Source organism: Pseudonaja textilis, chromosome 4 (genome assembly GCF_049901715.1).
Source record: "Pseudonaja textilis isolate UNSWEBS1 chromosome 4, rPseTex1.2, whole genome shotgun sequence".
In the NCBI taxonomy this organism is placed as follows: Eukaryota; Metazoa; Chordata; class Lepidosauria; order Squamata; family Elapidae; genus Pseudonaja; species Pseudonaja textilis.
In genome coordinates, this window is record NC_141993.1 from 85,950,596 (window position 1) to 85,972,614 (window position 22,019).

The 22,019-nt window shown below is 42.5% G+C and overlaps 1 protein-coding gene across 1 annotated transcript in view; it reads left to right on the forward strand.

Moving 5' to 3' along the window:
- Positions 1 to 22,019, forward strand: part of EPHB3 (EPH receptor B3) — a 134,452-nt gene that overhangs the window by 84,895 nt on the left and 27,538 nt on the right. The window contains exon 4 of the mRNA XM_026718896.2: positions 18,064 to 18,219. Within this exon, the coding sequence (XP_026574681.2) occupies positions 18,064 to 18,219 (156 nt within the window). The remainder of the gene's footprint in view (positions 1 to 18,063; positions 18,220 to 22,019) is intronic.

Below are 22,019 nucleotides of genomic sequence, written 5' to 3' on the forward strand. Positions count from 1 at the left end.
TATGTTGTGTGAACATGGTCTGCAGGTTTCTACCTGCATGCTGACAGTTATCAAACCCTTGTAAGACGCAGAGAGAAGAACAAATTTTGTCTGGCTTTTATTGTGGATTCAGTGAATCACAAAGAAAGATCAAAACGAAGAGAGCACTTTGTTCTTCTAAAGGTTTCGTATCCTCGCTGCATTCCTTACGCATCTTCCCCACCTCTGTAATCTTTTATTTTTGTCTAGCTCTATTTTAAACTTTTAAAGAGATCAAAGATAGAAATGGGCTGGAGAACCCTAACCCTGCCCTAATCATGACTGGAAAATACATCCGTGGTAATAAAGCGGTACTTTATTAAAAGAAACATCTTTTTATTTTTATTTATTTTATATATCCCACCTTTTATCATTTTTATAAACAGTTCAAAGGGGTGAACATATCTACGACTCCATTCGCCTCCTATTTTCTTCACGACAACAATCCTGTAAGGTAGATTGGGCTGAGGGAGAAAGAGGGATTGGTCCAAAGTCACCCAGTTGGCTTTCATGCCTAAGGTAGGACTAGAATTCAAAATCTCCTGGTAATTGGCCCAAAGTCACCCAGCTGACTTTCATCCCTAACCCAGAACTAGATCTCACAATCTTTTACTAATTGGCCCCAAATCACCAATCACCTTTCATGCCTAACGCAAGACTAGAACTCACAGTCTCCTGGTTTCTAACTTGGTGCTTTAACCACTACAGCAAACTTTCTCTTTAGCTAGGCTTAGCAGGGTCTTGAGTTTTCTTGGCAACACTATGGAGACAGACAGACAGACAGACAGACAGACAGATAGATAGATAGATTGCCATTGCCTTCTCCCTGCAGAATATTTTAATTTTCCAAACCAGTCTAGAGCCCTGTTATTTCCTTGGTGCTGTCCCATTTCATGGTTCTGGACTTTAAAAAAATGCTTTATCCTCCTTTTGCCTACGTATAGCTCTAGCAAGGTCATCTTCTTTGCCAGAATTTGTGAGGCGGGCAGCTTTGTAAATTTGATTAATAAATAAACCGATGAAACATCTGTAAATTTTATAGATTTTGACCTCCCTTTTTTCCTGCGGGCACCCGCGTCCTTGTAGCTTTGCACAAAGTCCTAGGTAGAGAAGTTTGTCCAGATGCTGGTGAGAGCTAGTGGTTTTGTATCAGTCACATGAAGCTGCAGTGGGTTTAATTTGATATATTGTCCTCAGTGGGTTTAATTGTCCAGAACATTCTCACGTTGTTCTTTTCCTCGCCGGTTCTGCAGCTTGACTTATTTCACATTTGAGGTGTGGGGCAGCAGATGGAAGTTGCCCGAAGCCCTCAAAACAATGAGCTTAGGGAAGCTGCATTGGGCCTGATCTTAGTAGCCCCAGGTGCATTTTGAAAAAAAATATTGCAAGGGCAACATTTCCTGCAGTCTTGCCTGACCAAGCTCAGGAAAGCTTCCAAGCCAGCTAAATTAGCTTCATGGTACACTCTCCCAGCTGTGATTAGGTGTCAGGACTTTTGATTGTTGTGCAGTTTTAATTAGCTGTTTGATTGAAAGCTCTTTCCCTGGTTCAACGTGCACATTTTGAGAAATGGGTGGCGATAGTTCGGCTTCCTCTTTACTTCAGGCCTGGCTAAGAAGAGACCCCTGCTGGGTTAGGACTCTCACAGTGAAGAAGATGCCATAGTCAACTAACCATGTTTGCAGAGCCGTGAGGTAAAAAACATACAGATATAGCCACACAAACAGGCCAAGCTTGGTTAACATTCATCCTGGTTTTTATTGGCGGAGGAGTTAGCGTGAGTCACTTTTTATTGCAGTCAGAGATAAATGTAATAACCATATTGTGCAAACCCAGATTAATTTAGTAACTAGGTTAAGTACATTGTAGGAATGCAGACATGGTGCATTTCAAAGGCCTCAAGCTGTCCATTAAATTTGTATACAAATAAAACTGAAGCAAAAAATAAGTTTTTTTTTTAATGTATGTCTTCTGGAAGCATCTTAACAACAACACACACTCCTGGTTAATTTATTAAATGGGGTGTTTCAATTGCTATATATGGAATGGAGTGGAGTGGAGTGGAATGGAATGGAATAGAATAGAATAGAATAGAATAGAATAGAATAGAATAGAATAGAATAGAATAGAATAGAATAGAATAGAATAGAAAACAGAATTGGAAGGAAGAGAATAATAGGATGGAAGAGAATAACAGAATTGGAAAGAACATTGGAGGTCTTCTAGTCAAACCCCTGCTCTAGGATTTGAAACCACCTAGTCATCTTCATCTCTGCTGGGAAACTTTTAACTTAACATAACTGACAACTGGGACGTTGTAAAAGAAATGTTGGGCTCAGTTGTGGTCATAAGACGAGGACTCCCTGAATCTCTTGAGAAGAGGCAGCAGAGGGTTCAGGAGTCCTAGTTAACACTGGGGTGGAAAAAAAAGGCTCTCTCTTCTGAATCTAGGCTTACATTGTGAAGTCAGCAAACCTGACCACAGCAGGGTCTTAGCAAGTGAGTTTGGTTCACTCCAGTTCTGGGTAGCAGAATATAACTAACAATCTGAATTGGTCTCGCCACACATCAACCTTAATGAAGCATGTAAACCAGCATCTGCCTTCCCTACATCAGATGAGGAGAGTACATCTTTCTCCTATCCTGGCCACTTTTTACAGAGGCACGATAGAGAGTGTTTGTTAAAACTGCATCCCTGTTTAGTTTGGTGGCAGCAGCGGCTCAGATAGAAAGTCCCTACAGAGAGTGGTGAGGGCAGCCGAGAAGATTATAGGAATGTCACTTCCCGTTATTCAGGGTTGGTTGGTTTTTTACATTTGTTTAGTGACCACTTGAAGTTAGAGAGGCACTGAAAAAAGTGTCTTTGCAACCAGTTTTCATACTTATGACCGCTGCAGCATCCCTATGGAAATTTGATCAAAACTTGGAGGCTTGGCAGCTGGCATTTATTTATGATGGTCGCGGTGTCCTGGGGTCATGTGATCCCCTTTTGCAAAACTTCTAACAAGCGAAGTCAATGTGGAAGCCAAATTCACTTAACAACCATATATACTAATCTATCTATTGCAATGATTTATTTACCAATTGCGGCAAGAAAGATTGTAAAATGGAACAAAACTCACTTAACGAGTATCTTGCTTAGCAATAGAAATTTTGGGCTCAACTGTGGTCATAAGTCAAGGACTACCTGCAAATTTAACTCCCTTGTTCTGGTTCACTTCTCTTGGACAACTGGAAAAAAAAAGTCCACTCCCTTTGCTGGTATCACCCTTCACATATTTGAAGCGAGAGATTCTCTTCTGAAGGCTAAAACACACCCAAATCTTTTCACTGTTCCTCATACCACTGGCTTTTTCCAGATCCTTCACAATCTTGAGAACCTCCTTCTGAACTTGCTCCAAATTTGTTGTTCTGGTTTTGAAATTCTAGACTTTCGACTTAAGAATAACTTTATTTGTCACTTTGAATGTACACTAATCGGCATACATTAAAATGAAATTTTGTTGCCCGCAGCTCTCAAAGGGTCACCCCCTCCAATATACACTACATAAACATGACAAAATAATAAATAAATACAAAATTATGCATCTAGCCACATATATTATTATATGACACAGAGAAACGACGCAGTCTGGTTCAGATGTATACATGTACATGTCGAGAAAAAATGAATCTTGCAAGTTTACCAAATTGATGGCATAGGCTGTTACAGAATCTGGTTGTCCTGCTAGAAATACTTTGAAACCCACTCCCAGAGGGGAGCAACAGAAACAGACTGTGAAGTGGGCGTGTGGGGTCTCTAACAATGCTTCAAGCTCTAAGGACATAGTGCTTATAAGCAGTATCCTGTGAATATCCTGGGAAGTGAGCTTCCTGTAATCTTCTCGGCCGTCCTCACCACTCTCTGTAGGGACTTTCTATCTGAGGAGCTGCTACCCCCAAACCAAACAGGGATGCAGTTTGTTAAAACGCTCTCGCTTGTGCCTCTGTAAAAAGAGGCCAGGACAGAAGGAGAAGGAAGAAGAAACTGCTTGTGTGTGGGAACCTTCCAAGAGATGGAGGCCTTAAAGCACTGCTGTAAGCAGGTTGTCACAATACATTGAATCACCCAGGCAGCCGTCTCCATTTGTCACATCTGCCAGCCAGGCCTCTGCAAAGGCTGGTGCACCTGGGCAGTTGGGGGCTTGGGTGCAGATACTGCGCTTGGCTCCTTGGTGGTCCAGGAGTCAGGGCCTTTGGGAAGACAAAGAGGCAGGGCATCCAGACCAGTTACGCATGTTTGTTAAGAGACATACAGCAGGTCATCCAATGGGGTTTTTCCAGCCCACGTGGTCTGAAAATGGCCACATTTCCAAAGCATTTCAGTTAAACCGAATCTGTCTTTTGGGAGAAAATTTCTTTGGACCAATTTAACCAAGGCAGTTACGTGAGCATCCCTTCAGCCGCCTGCTGGGTTTCTCTCTGTTGCTTCCATTTAGTGAATGAATGAGGCACCATTATTCGTTTAATATCGCCACTTAACTTCCCTTTTTCAGTGGTGTTTAGGATGGGCACCGAAGCCATGTCGGCCGGTCCCTTAATTCTCTTATCGACCTGGTTCTTATTGATTTCTTCTTCCTCCTTTGCAAATGGTACAAAGCACTGAAAAGTACCTTCCCCCTCTTTTAACATAAAAACAGTCTAGTTTTCCTTGTTCTTTTGTCTTCCAGCTTTCCTCTTGCACACATACACACAAATGCGAGCGCACGTATGTGTGGGGTTTTTTTCAATCAATTCGTGTCTCAAACAATGCTTTGAAAAAAGCAGACCCGGCATTTGTGGGAAAATACTAGGAATAAAAAAATGCTAGGAAGATGATAGATAGATAGATATAGATAGATAGATATGGATATAGATGATAGATAGATAAATAGATGATAGATAGATAGATAGATAGATAGATAGATAGATAGATAGATAGATAGATAGATAGATAGATAGATAGATAGATAGATAGATAGATAGACAGACAGACAGACAGACAGATAGATAGATAGATAGATAGATAGATAGATAGATAGATAGATAGATAGATAGATAGATAGATAGATAGATAGATAGATAGATAGGAGATAGATAGATAGATAGATAGATATGGATATAGATGATAGATAGATAGATAGATAGATAGATAGATAGATAGATAGATAGATAGATATGGAGATAGGTAGATTGTAGATAGATACGGAGATAGATATGGAGACAGATGATAGATAAGTAGGTAGGTAGGTAGGTAGATATGGAGATAGATGGTAGGTACGTAGAGAAGTAGGTAGATAATATGTAGGTAGATGGATGGATGGGTGCTTGGCAGGTATTAGATAATATCTGAGTACAAAATGTGTATGTATAGATGTATATATACATACACATAAACACACACATCTACCCTGCTTAAATAAAAGCTCACGTAAAATAAACATGTGATAGTATGTGAGGGACATCTCAAGGGAACCACAAAACTCACAATTGGGATTGCAACCACGCAATTCAATTCCCCACCCATTTTTTATATGCATTGCAGCAGATTTTTGGACTTTTTAAAAAAACACCTGGCTCCCTCAGACGGCCCTGAACACAAACCTTGTAATGCTTAAGAGCCAGAGAAGCGAAACGTCTTCAAAGAAAAACCAAGAACGTCCAGTTGTCTTGAAAAAAACACCTTTGGGACCGTAACACTCACGGAGATGCGTGTTGCTTGGGTCGAGGGTGTCGCGGGCATTAAGCTGCCATGCTGTGGTTACAAAACATGGTTGCCAGATAAAGGGATGGTGCGACATGTCTGCTTTTCATCTTGGGTCTAAGCCAGGGGTCTCAAACTCGCAGACCGCCGGCTGGAAGCATCACGTGCTGGCCCCGCCCAGTTTAGCAAAGGGGAAAAAAGTCCCGATACGTCCTAACCCTAATCCTTTAATTCCATACTTGCAGTTTCATTTTAATTTTAAAAAATAATACTGGGAAAATTAAAAAGCTTCAAAACTGTATATTGAAAAGGTTAAATTTTTGATACCTTGCTATGCAAAAGCAATAAAAGGTTTTATTGCACTTGTACAACAGCTGGTTTTCAAAAGATGTGACTTCTATCAAGACGTTTTTAATAACATCTCTGTGCTCGAGGGTTAGAGTTAGGGTCTAAATCAAGATGAAGCCATCTTTGGAGGCCACCAATAATGGTGGTGTTAATGGAAGGGAACTGCAGCCTTTCAGTGCTTTGGAGACACAAGCGTTTGTTAAAAGCCACAATGAGGCCATGCACCACTCATGATATCACAGAACCGAGGCAGATGACCTCTTTCACTCCTTGTATGTGATGATGTCCTCACCAGTGAACCGTCTAACCCAACTTTAAAAAGCCATGTTCCTCTCAAACAGGGATCTCCAAACTTGGCAACATTAAGACTTGTGGACTTCAACTCCCAGAATTCCTCAACTAGCATCGCTGAAGTCTACAAGTCTTCAAGTTGTCAAGTTTGGAGACCTCTGCTCTCAAGTTTCGAAATGATGTTTTGCCTGAAGCAAAATGGAAGGATTAGATCAAGCTTTCCCTCCACTTTTATTTAATATCATTTCCTTTGAAACTCTTTCAAGGGCCTCCTTCTCTTCGTTCTTCTCTCTCCCTTCTTGCAGCAGTTCATTGAAGCAGCTGATGAGGGACATCATAAATCGTGTCTCTGAAGGTTTGGGACCTTTCAGCCACAGCCGTGGCCACTGCCGTGTATTTATTATATACCTTTGGGGGAAAAAGGTCTCACATGAGGAAGCAGAGACAATGGGCGCTCACTAGGGAGGGAGCAGGGAAGCATGGGGAAGGAGCAAGTCCCATGGTGCATTTCCGTAGCACCTTTCATCACAAGAAAATGTACAGTCTGGTCTCTTCATTAGAGATTTGCAGGGTCCAAAATAAGGGTTGAGGGAATGTTTTCCCAACCTTGGCAACTTTAAGACATATGAACTTCAACTCCCAGAATCCCCCAGACAACCATGTTTTCATGAAAGTCCCTGTATCTGAAAGCATGGTTGACTGGAGGATTCTGGGAGTTGAAGTCCATGTGTCTTAAAGTTAAGCATGGGTGAATTCACCAGCCACCCATGCTTTCAGACACACTGACTTCGACTCCCAGAATCCCCCAGACAACCATGTTTTCATGAAAGTCCATGTACCTGAAAGCATGGTTGACTGGAGGATTCTGGGAGTTGAAGTCCATGTTTCTTAAAATTAAGAACCAGGCCAAACCAGTAGCATACCACCACTGCTTCAACTCCCCAAATTCCCCAGCCAATCATGCTTTCAGACACACGGACTTTCATGAAAATATGGTTGGCTGGGGCATTCTGGGAGTTGAAGTCCATACATCTTAAAGTTGCCAAGGAATGGGAAACACTGATCTAGTGAGCTGCAGATTGTGTGCTTCTGAGTTGTAGTTGTGGTTGAGTCCTGAGCATCTGAGCTGGAGGTGCTCTTCTTAGATAGCATCTCTAGAATATATCCACCTGAACAAATCCTTCATCGGTAGGAATGACGTTGGCCGAAATCCCAAGGCAGTGTGAACTCTACCAAACAGGTTGTTTATACCGGTGGAATCCCACCCCTGCAAACACCACTATGAAGAACCCAGGTAGGAGTTGCATGATTTATGCGCTTAAAGCTCCTCAGGTTTTCAACCTCCCATGAGCAGCAAACGTCCATGAAATTTATACTGCCCATCTAGAGAGGCTGCCTCTGTATTGGGGCAGCTCCTTCTATATAGTAAGAATGCAGAAATATTCCCTGTTAAAAATGCAATTAGCACAATTTTTTAGTATTTATTTGATTTGTCAATCACTTACAAGATACAGGTAGAAGAATAAATATAGTTTTGAATACATGAGATAGATACTTATAAGAAAAATAAAAAAACAATAGGACAGGGACGGTAGGCACGATTGGTGCGCTTATGCACGCCCCCTACAGACCTCTTAGGAAAGGGGTGAGGTCACTAGTAGACAGTCTAAGGTTAAAGTTTTTGGGGTTTGGGGAAGAAACCACAGAGTCAGGTAGAGTATTCCAGACATTGACCACTCGGTTGCTGAAGTCGTATTTCCTGCAATCAAGTTTGGTGCAAATAACGTTGAGTTTGTATCTGTTGTGTGCTCTTGTATTGTTATGGTTGAAGTTGAACACCTCACCCTTTCCACGTAGGTACTGTAAGTAGGTTGGTAGGAAAAAGAAGGAAGGAAGGAAAAGAGAGAGGAAGGGAGGAAGAGACAGAAAGAGGGAAGGGAGGGAGGGAGGAAGGAAGGAAGGAAGGAAGGAAGGAAGGAAGGAAGGAAGGAAGGAAGGAAGGAAGGAAGGAAAAGAGAGAAGGGAGAGAAACTGAGACAGAGAAGGAAGGAAGGAAGAAAGAAGAAAAGAAAAGAGAGAAGGAGACAGTCTGCGCTAAGGCGTTGCCAGAGATATCAAAACCAGTTTCTGTTGGAGTGGTGGAACAACTTTATTCCTTCTTCCCAGATTGCTACTTTGACATACTTCCTTGCAATGGTTGTCAGCTTCCTCTTATCAAATGGTAGTTCCAAAATAATAACAAAAGGTTCCAGAGTCTTTTAGACCAGGCAAATTCAGAGGATAATGGGGAATAGCCAGTTTAGGAACCAAGAGGTGTGGGAATTGAGTACTTTTGGAGCTTCTGGGCCTGAATGATAAAGCCAAAACGCACCCTGTAAACTGGGCCAAAACTATTAGGCTAATGAAGGAGCTTGAGGGAGGGTGTGGTTAGTAATTTGTGCAATGTCATCATTATAATGAGTTTATTATAGAACAAGATTGGGACAACTGTGGGTTTGTATGTCTCTTCCCCCAATCTGGTGCCCTCCGATAAATTGGATTGCAACACCCAAGACTCCGCCAATGTCTTTAGGAAACATATCAGCGCCCATTTTAGAGACAGTTTAGTCATTAGATATGTATCCTGCTTTGCCTCCAGCAATCCAGGGCAGTTGCAATCCTGTGAAGTAAGGTGGGTCATGAGGGGGGAACTGACCCAGAGTTACCCGGTGAGCTTCTATGACTGAAGGTGGCCTCAGATCTTGGTTTCAGTCCTATACCATAATCTCTACAATACTGCTCTTGTGAGGAGAGGAAGTTGACTGGCTCTATTCTGATTGATTCCCAAACAGGGACTATATTCAGGGTTCATAAATTCCCAAGTTGCTTATTACCCAAATTAGATAACATCATTGGTGCTAGTAGTAGAATTGGATCTATGAATAGAGGACACGTCGGTTGGGAGTTATTCGTCTTGAAGACTCCATGTTGCCTCCAAGCATGTACAACTCTGCTTGTGTGGTGAGAGATTGATTCAGCCAACCACCATGGCTAAGGGAAGACTAGAACCACCATCTTTCCAATCCTAGTCCATCATCTTCCCCATCACAACTAGTGAATTTCCATGGCTTAGGAGGAACCTGAGCGTTGTCCTTCTCACTTGTAGAATAACAGAGTTGGAAGGGACCTTGGAGTCCAACCCCCTGCTTCAGGCAGGAAACCCCACACCAAGGGTCTTCGAAGTTGGCCAGTTTAAGACTTGTGGACTTCAACTCCCAGAATTCCTGACCTAACATGACCGGAGGAGGAATTCTGTGAGTTGAAGTCCACAAGTCTTGAAGCTGTCAAGTTTGAAGACCCCCTGCTCTATATCCTTCCAGACAAATGGCTGTCCCTTCTCTTTTTAAAAAGTTCCAGTGCTGAAGCACCCACAACTTCTGGAGGCCGTCCCACAGATCGAGTTGTTCTCATTGTCAGGTAGTTTTTCCTTAGTTCTAGGTTGGTTCTCTCCTTGGTTAATTTCCATCCATTGCTTTGCTTCTTGGTCTTCTTTCAGGCGCTTTGGAGAAGAGGTTGACCCCCTCTTCTTTGTGGCATCCCCTTAGATATTGGAACACTGCTATCACGTATCATGCCACATATCACATATTTATCACTGCATCACCATTTATGCCGAGTCACTCAAATGTCTGGTCATCAAAGATAACTGTTAGCTTTCTTGAAGCAGATCAAGTCCATCAGACCTGGTTTGCATCTGTGAGTGGGAATAAACCAGATGTTGTTAAGAAAGTTTGGACACTGTGGAGGGACTCATTTCCATTTTGGATGTAACAGATAACAGATAATCAGAGTTGGAAAGGATCTTGTAGGTCATCTAGTCCAACCCCCTGCCCAAGCAGGAGACCCTACACCATTTCTGACAGATGGCAGTCCAATCTCTTCTTAAAAGTCTCAAGGGATGGCGCTTCCACAACTTCCGAGGGCAACCTCTTTCCCATAGGTTGATTGTTCTCACTGTCAGGAAGTTTCTCCTTATTCCCAAGTTAAATCTCTCATTCATTTTCCATCCATTATTCCTGTATGACCTTCGGGTGCTTTGGAAAATAGATTGACCCCTTCCTCCTCTCTGTGGCAGCCCCTCAAATATTGAAACTCTGCTATCATGTCTCCCCTGGTCCTTCTCTTCACTAGATTAGCCAGGCCCAGTTCCTGTAACTGTTCTTCATATGTTTTAGCCTCCAGTCCCCTAATCATCCTGGTTGCTCTTCTCTGTACTTTTTCTAGAGTCTCAACATCTTTTTTATAATGTGATGACCAAACCTGGATGCAGTACTCTAGGTGTGGTCTTACTAAGGCTCAGAAAGCCAGAATAAGAAACCTCTGTCCCTCATATGGTTAATAAGGGCTTGCTTCCGTGAATGTGTGTACTCCTTGAAGAAGAAGAAGAAAAAACCAGGGGAGACAAGTGTTCATAGTTACATCATGTTGGTAGCGAATCTCAGAAGTTAATTAGTGCTGTAATTTTAGACTGTAAGCAATCTAGGAAGCCATCAAGACATGACGAAGGAAGCAGCATTATCTGGCAAAAGAACCTGTCACGTGAGCAGAAGTCCACAAAGTTAACTAGACTTCTTGCTCAAGTCAGATCCAGCCCTGACTTAGAAGCTTTTCTTTTCAAAGTCAGAACCAAATAATGTCTGAATATACTTAAAATCCATGAAGGAAGCTTACATAAGCAGAAGTTTGATCCAGCAGCTGGGTTTTTAACAGAAGCAGCAGGAAACCAAGTGGCAAAATATGTGTTATGATGCTAGCATGCAAAGGAGAACAACAGAGTTGGAAGGGACCTTGGAGGTCTTCTAGTCCAACCCCTTGCTCAGACAGGAAGCCCTATATCATTTCAGACCAATGGTTGTCCAATCTCTTCTTAAAAACTTTCAGTTTTGGGGGCATCCACAACTTCTGGAGGCAAGCAAGTTCCACTGATTAATTGTTCCAACTGTCAGGAAATTTCTCCTTAGTTCTAGGTTGCTTCCCTCTTTGATTCGTTTCCATCCGTTGCTTCTTCAATTATAACACAACTTATTTAGATGACATCACAGTGCATATGATGTCATTGTGGTTTTTAACTGCTGTCTGCATCTGTATCCTCTTGGGACACCAGTCTATAAAGATAAAAATTTCCAGTTTTTATGACAGTCCCTTCCTTTGACGTTTATAGTGATGGTCTGATCGACATGATTGTAGAAGATTTGCAGTAATCTTGTAATGAGCCTGTAGATCTGGACTAAGACAATACTATGACTGTGTGTCCCTTTGATTAGCTGATGCCAGAGATAGCCAAAAATGTTTGGTTGTGAACTGCCTTCCCACCCCCGCCACATCCCATTTAGAATTTGAAGACCCTTACTTGCGAGACTGCTGTTTTGAGTGTGCTGGAAATATTTTAATCCTGAAATCAAACAACTCTGTTTTTCCACTGGAAACTGGGTTAAAGTTTGGGATGTTTCGGGTTTGAAAGATTTTGCAATCTTTGAGGTGATGCCAGGAGTCTAAAATTATCATACAAGACAGAGCACTGTCTATCATAAATCATAGAAATAATAGAATTGGAAGGGACGTTGGTGTTCTTCTAATCCAACCCCTGTTTGAGCAAGAGATCCTGTACCCGTGATGGCGAACCTATGGCACACGTGCCACAGGTGGCACGCAAATCCATTTGCCCCGGCACGCAACCCGCAGGCAAACTTACCTCACTGTGCATGCGTGCGCCTCACAGCTGATTTTTCAGCCTCCCAGAGGCTTGAAAAAAGCCTTTGCAGGATGAATAATAGGTCCATTTCATCACTTCCTGTAATACCGGAAGTGACAAAACGGGCTTATTATTAGGCCTGCAAGCCTGCAGAGGCTATTTTCAAGCCTCTGGGAGGATGAAAAAGGCCTCAAACCAGCCAAAAAACGCCTCAAACCAGCTGAAAAATCAGCTGTGAGGCGCAGTGTGGAGGTAAGAGGGTGGCGGGGGGGATTGCGCGCACATGCACAGGGGCTGGGGGGGTGCATTGCCTTCTGGGTGCTGGCACACAAGCACAAGCGCGCACACAATTTTTGGCACAGGAGCCCCAAAAGCTTAGCCACCACTGCCTTATAATACCATTTCAGACAAATGGTTGTCCAGTCTCTTAGTGATGGAGCACCCACAACTTCTGAAGGCAAGTCGTCCCATTGGTTGATTGTTCTCACAGGTAGGAAATGTCTCCTTCGTTTCAGGTTGCTTTTCTCCTTGGTTAGTTTCCATCCATTGTTTCTCACCATCAAGGGAAACCAAGGAATTTGATGGCTGCACCTTCCCCAACCTGCTTGGGTCCCATGCTGGCTGGGAATCCAGTAAAATTGGAAGTGGGAAGGAGAGTTCAGAAATGCTTTTGTGTTGGATGAGAGGGCACGGAGAACGCTTTTTCATCCTGATTTTGATACAATCCAAAGAATTTCCTGTGCTCTTCCTTGGCCTATCTTATTGGTCTGCTTTAACCACTGGTCAAATGATAGCCTGTCCTCAATCCCTGAGCTGGATGGGTGGCGGGGTGCTTTAAGCCTCTCCTACTAATTACTATCCAGACATTACCCACCTGGGTTGGGGCAACTGTATATTTCTCCCATAATGCATTTATACAAAATCTACCTGGTTCTGCAGTTAAAATCACTGTGAGTTGTAAAAGCTGAACTTTTAGGAACTTTACGGAGTTGGACAGTATACTGTATGTGAGCAAAAAACAACAGCAAAAGTTTCTCAACTTCAGAGAATCTAAAAGCGTGCTAAGAAGGGAGACAGTCCCATTCAAAATCAATATTTATACAACATTTCTTAATCGGAAATCTATCTTTTATGGCTCTCCCGTTCCTACCTTCCTATAAAGCACATAATTGTTCAGGGAGGGACAGAGAATAGAATATGCAGCATTTCTTACTAAAAATTGACTTTGCTTTCAGATTTATTCAAAGATCTCCAGGGCTTAGTTTTAATGGTGTTCTTCTCAACCATAATCTGTACATATTTTTTTGTGGGTGCATAGACTGGCAGAATTCAGCGGTTTGCACCTGTGATTGGCCAGCTGAGATATGAAGGTGACTCTCTGACTCCTTGAAAAGAATGCAGGTCTAGATGTTTTCCATTAACTAATTTCATATTTTACCCAACATGGGAATCTAAGGACAGTAGATCTCTTCAATAGTGCACTCAACTAGAACATTAAACAGACTTTCTATTGTGCCATGATGTCCTGGCTTATTACAAAGCGAATGCTAATTGTAGTTTGTTGTCTTGCATAAAACTGGGAATCATAGTGAATAGGCCAAAGTGTGGTGACAGTGCCTTCCAACCTTGACTGACCTCAGAAGTTTACTCCAGGAAATCCCAGGTTAGCAGGATGTGATGATGCTGAGAAGTTGAAAAAAAAAATCCCATCAGAAGATACTGTGATGTCACCCGTTTCTGCCTGTCTTTCTGATTGATAGATGAGTTCTTGGGTTGTTATTCACATAAGGAAAAGGAGCAAAACAGCTTCAGTTTCAGCCAACAGGCTCTTTCGCATTTTTGGTTGCTAAAGTTGAGAGAGTATCCCAACACAATCTGAATGCTATTTATCTTGAGTGGCTGGTTATTAGAAACCTATACAGCTTTGGAGAATTAGACATTATATTAACCATTCGGCCTCCCATTTCACGCTCATTGCTGTGAGCATAGTGTTACTCTGCATTCAACGTTTTGGTAGGTAAACTATCCACTCTGAAATGATCAAAGCTGGCAAAGTGAAATTATTCTCGCAGATGTATGACGTTGTCTTTAAGCCCTCTCTTACTCCCTTCCTGTCCCCTCCTTCTCTTTTTTCTCTCCCTTCCTTTCCTCTTCTCCCCTCTTCCTTCCTCTCTCCTTTCATTTCCATTCATTTTCAATTCCTCTTTCTCTTTTCTCTCCCTCTCTATCATCTATCATTTCTCTATCTACAGTATCTATCATCATTTATCTACAGCAGGGGTGTCAAACTCGCCACATGACGTATCACGACTTTTCCCCCCTTAAACTGGGCGAGTTTGACACCCTTGATCTATGGTATAACCTTCCTTCCTTCCTCCCACCCTCCCTCCCCAGGGGTGGGATACGATAGGGTTAACTACCGGTTGGGGATTTACAAGTTTCCTTGCACGCTGGGAGCCACGCACCTGTAAATCGTCATCAGCAGCTGCCTGCAGAGAAGCAGCCTTTGAAACAGCCCTTTTTTCCTGCTTTTTTAACTGCAGCTGTGCCTCGTTCGGCAGCTGAAGTTGAAAAATCAGGAAATAAAGATCAGGTAAGAGCCCAGGTGGGCGGGTGGGCAAAATCATCAGCAGACAGAAAATCATTAGCAGACCAGTTCTATGTCTGCTGCTCTTCAGAGCTACCAGTTCTACAGAGGTGGACAGAACTGGTAGAAACCCACCCCTGTCGCCCTTCCTTCCTTCCTTCCTTCCTTCCTTCCTTCCTTCCTTCCTTCCTTCCTTCCTTCCTTCCTTCCTTCCTTCTTTCCTCTGTTCCTTTCTTTTTCTTTCTTTCTTTGCTTTCCTTCTTCCCTTAACTTCTTTCAACACATCCTCCGTTTATTTCAGGAGTCTTCAAACTTGACAGCTTTTAAGACCGGTGGACTTCAATTCCCAGAATTCCTCCTCCAGTCATGTTAGCTCAGGAATCCTGGGAGTTGAAGTCCACCAGTCTTAAACTTGCCAAGTTTTGGAGACCCTTGGTTTATTTTGAAGCAGAAACAATGAATACAGCAGACTGCTGAAAATAGAATTGTTCCTGCCGCAGCCTCGGGTGACTCAAGAGGGCAAGACAAGGCACCACCAGCAACTGCAGGAATTCCAAGCAAGCAGCTTCTGAATTCTGCTGGGAATTCCGGAGTGGTTAAAAACAAAGAACAAAAAAAAATATATCACAGAAATTCAAGCAGACCCGAGCCAGGCCCACAGACATTCGTGTGGATATATGCGTGCACGCAGGCATCCTCTCCACAAAGTCAGAATGTTCTTCTTGCAAGATGTTCAGGAGCATTGGAAGTCTTCAAACTATTGAATTACTGCCGAATCCTCTGTGAAGGTCTTGCCAAGGAGAACCTTAGCCAAGAGATAAATCTTGCGGGTAGAGCAACCAGTAGTGGAATGCAGGGAAGTGTTTCCTTTTAAATCAGTGTGGTGGGAGAAATTAAAAAAAAAAAACCATGGGGGACGTTTGTCTGATATCACTTCTTGGGGATATCGGTCATCTGATCTGTAGAAAGACTTGCCAGGCTGGTCTAGTTTGCTCTTTAGTTTGGTTTAGTTTGCTTTCTTGTCATTGCACCTCATACGACAAAATCAAACACCATTTCTTGACCCAAAACTCAGGTGTAAACTCTTTTTTGGTCTGCCTTTAAGATTTGGAGAGAACCTGAGCCTGAGACGGGTGCATCACGAAGGTAGCCCAGTTGTCAGTCAAAAGCCACGTCTCTTTTGCTCTCACTTGTGCGCCACAAAGGAGTAGAATACGACTAGGAAGTGCAACTGAGATAGCGTTGGAGATGTCTCGGTTGCCTGGCTAGGAAAGGGATATTTCTGCTGGGAGCAGGGTATCTCGTGTTTCGGGGCTCTGGGCTGTTGGACACTCGGGAAGAAGCCAACAGTGACAAATTGCTGCATCTGGGACTGACCGTTGGAATGGGGTAGGCGAAAAAGCAAGAGGCGTTTGAGCAAGGATCGGCCGTGGGCACCTCTGTATTATAGCACAAAGATTAAAAACAATCCTTAAAAACAGCCTTAAAAACAATCCAAGCAGAGGGCGGCAAAATGAAAAATGGTGTTTTAATTATTCCTTGCCAGCAAAAAAACAGCAACAACCAAACAGGTCAGCTGTAGTTGTTTTCAGCCAACAATTATTGGTAGAAAATAATCCAGTTAAGCTGGCTGGTTGGGAAGGAAAGAACAAGATATGCTTTTATATATATATATGCTGTGTATAGGTAGTGAAGCCACTATGTGAGTCTGTCTGTCTATTTATCTATGAATATCACCCCTTTTTATTATTTTTACAAATAACTTAAGACGGCAAAGATATCCAATATACTTTCCTCTTTTCCTCACAACAACCCTGTGAGGTGGGTTGGGCTGACAGAGAACGGCTGGCCCAAAGTCACTCAGCTGGCTCTAATGCCTAAGGCGGGACCTAGAACTTAGAGTGTCCTGATGATTGGTCTAAAGTCATCCTGACGGCTGTCATGATTAAGGCAGGACTAGAACTCATAGTGTCTTGATGATTGGTCGAAAGTCATCCTGACGGCTGTCATGATTAAGGCAGGACTAGAACTCATAGCATCCTGGTGATTGGTCCAAAGTCACCCAGCTGGCTTTCATGCCTGAGGCAGGACTAGAACTCACGGTCTCCCACTTTCTAGTCTGGTGCCTTAACAACTAAGCCAAGCTGACTCTCAAAGTCTAGGCTCCCCGTAACATCATCACACAAGCATGTAAAAAAGAGGTTTCCACAGCAACATCCCTTGAGGGGAGCCTTGCCATGATATTTCTCCCTTCGCTATGAATAATCCGGAATCAGAACTGTATTTTCTTATATCCTATCCGGAGCCTATGGCGCCAGACTCGCAAACTGTTGAAAGAAATCAATAAGTGAACCTGACTATTGAGATTTAAGATGCTCACATGGGAGAAAATATTGTGTTCCTTCAGGCCGTGGTGGGGAAATGAGGTCATCCGCTCTGAAAGGTCCTCCCGACAAGAAAAACAGAGGATTAGAACCCATGTTATAGTCAGTTGAAAGGACGACGCCAGATCCTTTTATTCCTTAAGTCTAGAAATGTCGGAATGATGAACGTTTTAGTCCCTCCGCTCAACAGGAGCAATTAGCTAGCAACCTTAGCTAGATGGACTTCAACTCCCAGAATCCCTTAGCCAGCAGATTGGCTGGGGAATTCTGGGAATTGAACTCCACAACATCTTCAAGCTGCCAAGCTGAAGCTGGAGAGTGTAGGTTTAAGGAAGCCTACATATCTGTTGGCATTCTGGGTCTTCCGATTGGTGAAGGGTTTATAATTTTTACTTATTTGTTTCCTTACTTATTTACTTATTTATTTATTTATTTATGGACTCCCTCGGAGATAAATAAGAAATAAACTGTCCATCTCTGTCGAAGATAAATTAAAGGAGAATTGGAATGAAGTGGCCTCTTCTGTTACTTCTTTCTTTCTGTTCATTACATAAGCCAGCTTTCCCAATCTCTTGGCTGCGTGGACTTCAATCCCACAATTCTTAGCTAACCTGGTGATGGCCAAGAATTCTGGGAGCTGAAGTCTGAACCTCTGCACCCAAGGCTGCAGGGGTGTCCAACCTTGGCAATTTTAAGGCTTGTGGACTTCAACTCCCAGAATTCCTCAGCCAGCAAAGCCGGCTGAGGAATTCTGGGAGTTGAAGTCCACAAGCCTTAAAATTGCCAAGGTTGGACACCCCTGGTCTAGATACAATCGAAGGTTGGCCTGCAGTGGTTTTTCCACTTTGGGTCCTCCTTAGTTGCCGGTTGTGAAATTCAAGATGGAGAATTGAGAGTTCATCGTGCCCAAGGCTGCTGCGTATCATTTCTCGCACGCCGTTCCCTAAGCTCAATTTTGTCTACCTGTGTGTTTCCCTTCCAGCTTGCGGTCCTGGGTCATTCAAGTCGAAACAGGGAGAAGGCCTCTGCTCTCCGTGTCCTCCCAACAGCCGGACGAGCTCTGGAGCTGCCACACTTTGTACGTGCCGGAATAATTATTTCAGAGCGGATACCGATCTCCCCGACAGTGCCTGCACCAGTAAGCCTCGTTCCAAGGTTTTCTTACGGTTTTAATAAATGTTTACTCGCACAGTCTCAGGTATCCAGAAGGAATTAACATATCTCTGAGATCAAAAAAAAAAAAGAAAGAAAAGCCAAACCCACAAGAGGAATTAAATTAAGAACGCTGCTAAATGCAAGCAAGATGGGATGTTTCTCAGCTGGCCACATCTGTCCAGGCAGATAGCCAGCCTGGGAGAGGATTGATTATTTTCCAGAAAGGCTATTTCACACGCTAGCTGTGTTTGCTTGGCAAGCCTAAATCGAGATAAAAACCATTGAGATTGCATTTGCACAACATGCTAGGATGCTGGGATAAACGTGGTTGGTTTGGGTCATGGCTGTGCTAACCCAGCCTATTTGTTTATGATTCCCTAACCAGGTTAAATATGTTTGTGAATGCAATGCTGGGTAGAATCCATCCTGTAATTGCCACTAGGTGCAAATTCACCAAGAAGCCAAAGGCTTTGGCACCCATTCCGGTGTTGGTCAGCCCTTCGACATAGACAAGCCTGAGAAACCAATGCCATATAGCTAGTTCTCGACTTACGATCACAACTGAGGCGTTGATCACGTTTACGTTGCTAAATGAGACAGACGTTCAGTGAATTCTGCCCCATTTTACAATCTTTCCTGCCACAGTTGTAAAGTAAATCACTGCAGTTTGTTAAGTTACATGCTTGTTAAGTGAATCCGGCTTCGCCATTGAGTTTGCTCATCAGAATGTCGCAAAAGGGGATGACATGCCCCGGGACGCTGCAACCGTCATAAATATGAGTCAGTTGTCAAACATCTGAATTATGACCATGTGACCATGGGGATGTTGCAGTGGTCATAAAGTATGAAAAACGGTCATAACAGATAACAGATAATCAGAGTTGGAAGGGACCTTGTAGGTCATCTAGTCCACCCTCCTGCCCAAGTAGCAGACCCTACACCATTTCTGACAGGTGGCAGTCCAATCTCTTCTTGAAAGTCTCCAGTGATGAAGCTCCCAAAACTTCTGAAGGCAACTTCTGTTCCATTGGTTGATTGTTCTCACTACCAGAAAGTTTCTCCTTATTTATAGGTTAAATCTTTCCTTGTTCAGTTTCCATCCATTATTCCTTGTCTGGCCTTCAGGTGCTTTGGAAAATAGCTTGACCCCGCTCCTCTCTGTGGCAGCCCCTCAAATATTGGAAGACAGTTATCATGTCTCCCCTGGTCCTTCTCTTCACTAGACTAGCCAGGCCCAGTTCCTGTAACCGTTCTTCGTATGTTTTTGGCCTCCAGTCACCTAATCACCCTGGCTGCTCTTCTCTGCACTTTTTCTAGAGTCTCAACAGCTTTTGTATAGTGTGGTGACCAAAACTGGATGCTTGATTGGCTGAAACTATGCCACAGACTCCAGATCAGAAGTGATTGAAAGGTGGATCGGGTTGTATCCTTAGATCTCCAGATGAGTGGATCCTTTGAGATTGCCGATTGTCAAAGCCAAACAAAAAGAATTTCCACCATTGCCCTCAATTGCACAACTGAAATTCTTGAAATGTCTCTCATCTGTCCTGGCACTCAAAACCAGTTCTTCTACGATTATGGGTTGTCTCATCCCTTAAGAGTTCCTGTAAAAAAAAAAAAAACAAGATAAATCCAAATCTATGCCAAACAGTTAAAGGGGTTTTAAGTACATTGGCTAAAATATAGCAAACAAAATACAGTAACTAATAAATAGAATTAGAATTTGGGCTGCTTTGAATTACCAGCAATTCTTGCCTCCGTTGTTAAGTGAATCACCACAGCTGTTAAGTTAATAACACGGTTATGAAGTGAATCTGGCTTCCCCGTTGACTTTCCTTGTCAGAAAGCATCCAAATTTTGATCATGTGACCAAGGGGATGCTGTAATGGTTGTAAGTTTGAAAAAAGGTCATAAGTCACTTTTTTCAGCTGGTGTAATTTTGAACAGTCACTAAATGAATGATTATAAGTCAAGGACTTCCTGTAGCGTCCATTTAAGACGGGAAAATTGGAAAGTAGTTAGTTAGACATAGTTCGACTAGATGACTTTATCTGGCCTGGGAAATTAAACAGACAAGTCTATTAAAACCTAAATGTGTGATTACCAAGTATATCAGTCTAGACTGGAAAATAAAAATTTAAAAAAAGAAATCCTAAAAGCAGGGAATAATCAGTACAGAAACGTGTCCGTGAAGCCAACAGGTTGAGTTCAGTTCCAAAGAGATTTCAACTTTCATTTTTGAAAGCAAGGCAGATATTCACGTAAAGGTTCATCCAGTGCCAAGATTTTCAGAATGTTTTTTTTTTTTTTTGCAAAGCAGCTTCAGGAACTTGCTTGGAGAGGAGAAGGGCACATAAATCATCTCACAAACGCTAGCCAAAAATGCACCTTTATGGCCAGTTCTTCCACGATTCAAATAAGAGTACACGATAAATTTGTAAAGACCTTAGAGTTCAGTTTGGAAGACAAAAGGGATGCATTTGTAAATTTGCTCCTTCTCCCTTTTTTACAGAGGTCATGTGGATTGTTAAACTCAATATAATCTAACATAGTTACATTTTTTTTTATCGTCTCCTGCACCGTTTGAAAAAGTTTCCCTCGAAAATATTAGCACAATGTTCTCCACAAGAAGAAATGAAGATTTGGCTTCCAAATGGATCTTTTTTTATATATATAACTGAAGCAGTCAACTTTTGGTCCTTATTTCTTCCAGATCACGTGGCCCATTGTTTCTTTCTATCCAGCAATCTAAGCTACAATTTTTATTTATTCAGTATTATGGGGAGCACATTTCTTAGAAGAGAACCCCATCCTATCCGAATTATTATTGAATGTTGTCTTAATCCAAATAGCAATGGAATGGAGTACTTCTTATTTCCATCCATGTACTCAGTCTGTGAATAGCGTGAAAATTGTGAAAGGCTATTTTTGCATACCCCAGAACAAAAGCAAGATGCTTTGAATTTTTTTCAAAGCTCTCTTATCAAGTTTCACCCTCCCCGCCCTGTCCCAGTTCTCGTGGGTGAAATCTGGCGGCGAGTTAGCAAATTTCTAGAAATGTCAGTATTTGGTACAAAAATGCAACAGCCCCACCTCCTAGGAAAAAAGGAAGAGAAAAGGCGAGCAATTTTTATTCCTGCCATTATGGTTTCAATGTCCAAAATAATAATTTTCACAATAAAGAGTTGGTCGTCCACAATTAAAAATCTGCCCATCTCTGGGCACGCAGGTATTCAGTAAGCCTTTCTAGGTAAACAATGTTACACAAAAAAAACAACGAAGAAGGAAGAAAGAGCAAGACAGGAGATTTTAAAAAAAGTAGAAGGAAATAAAGTTAAATAAAGTTAAATCTAAATTAATACCAGCCCCATTCATTGGTGTGCAGCGGCAGCCAAAAAAGCTAACACAATCCTGGGTTGTATAAACAGAGGCAGAGAATGAAAATCACGTGAAGTATTAGCACTGCTTTAGAAAGCCTTAGTAAGGCCACACCTGGAATTCTGCATCCAATTTTAGCCACCACATTACAAAAAAGATTTTGAGACGTTGAAAAAAAAGGGGGGGGGCAAAGAAGAGCAACTAAGACGATTAAACAAACATAGGAAGAATGGTTGCAAGAATTGGGTTTGGCTAGTCTAGAAAAAGGAAGAACTAGGAGTGACGATAAGCCAGTATTTGAAGGGCTGCCACAAAGAAGAAAAAGTCAACTTATTTTGCAAAGCGCCAAAGGGCAGGACAAGAAGCAATGGATGGAAACCAATCCAGGAAAGAAGCAACCTGGAA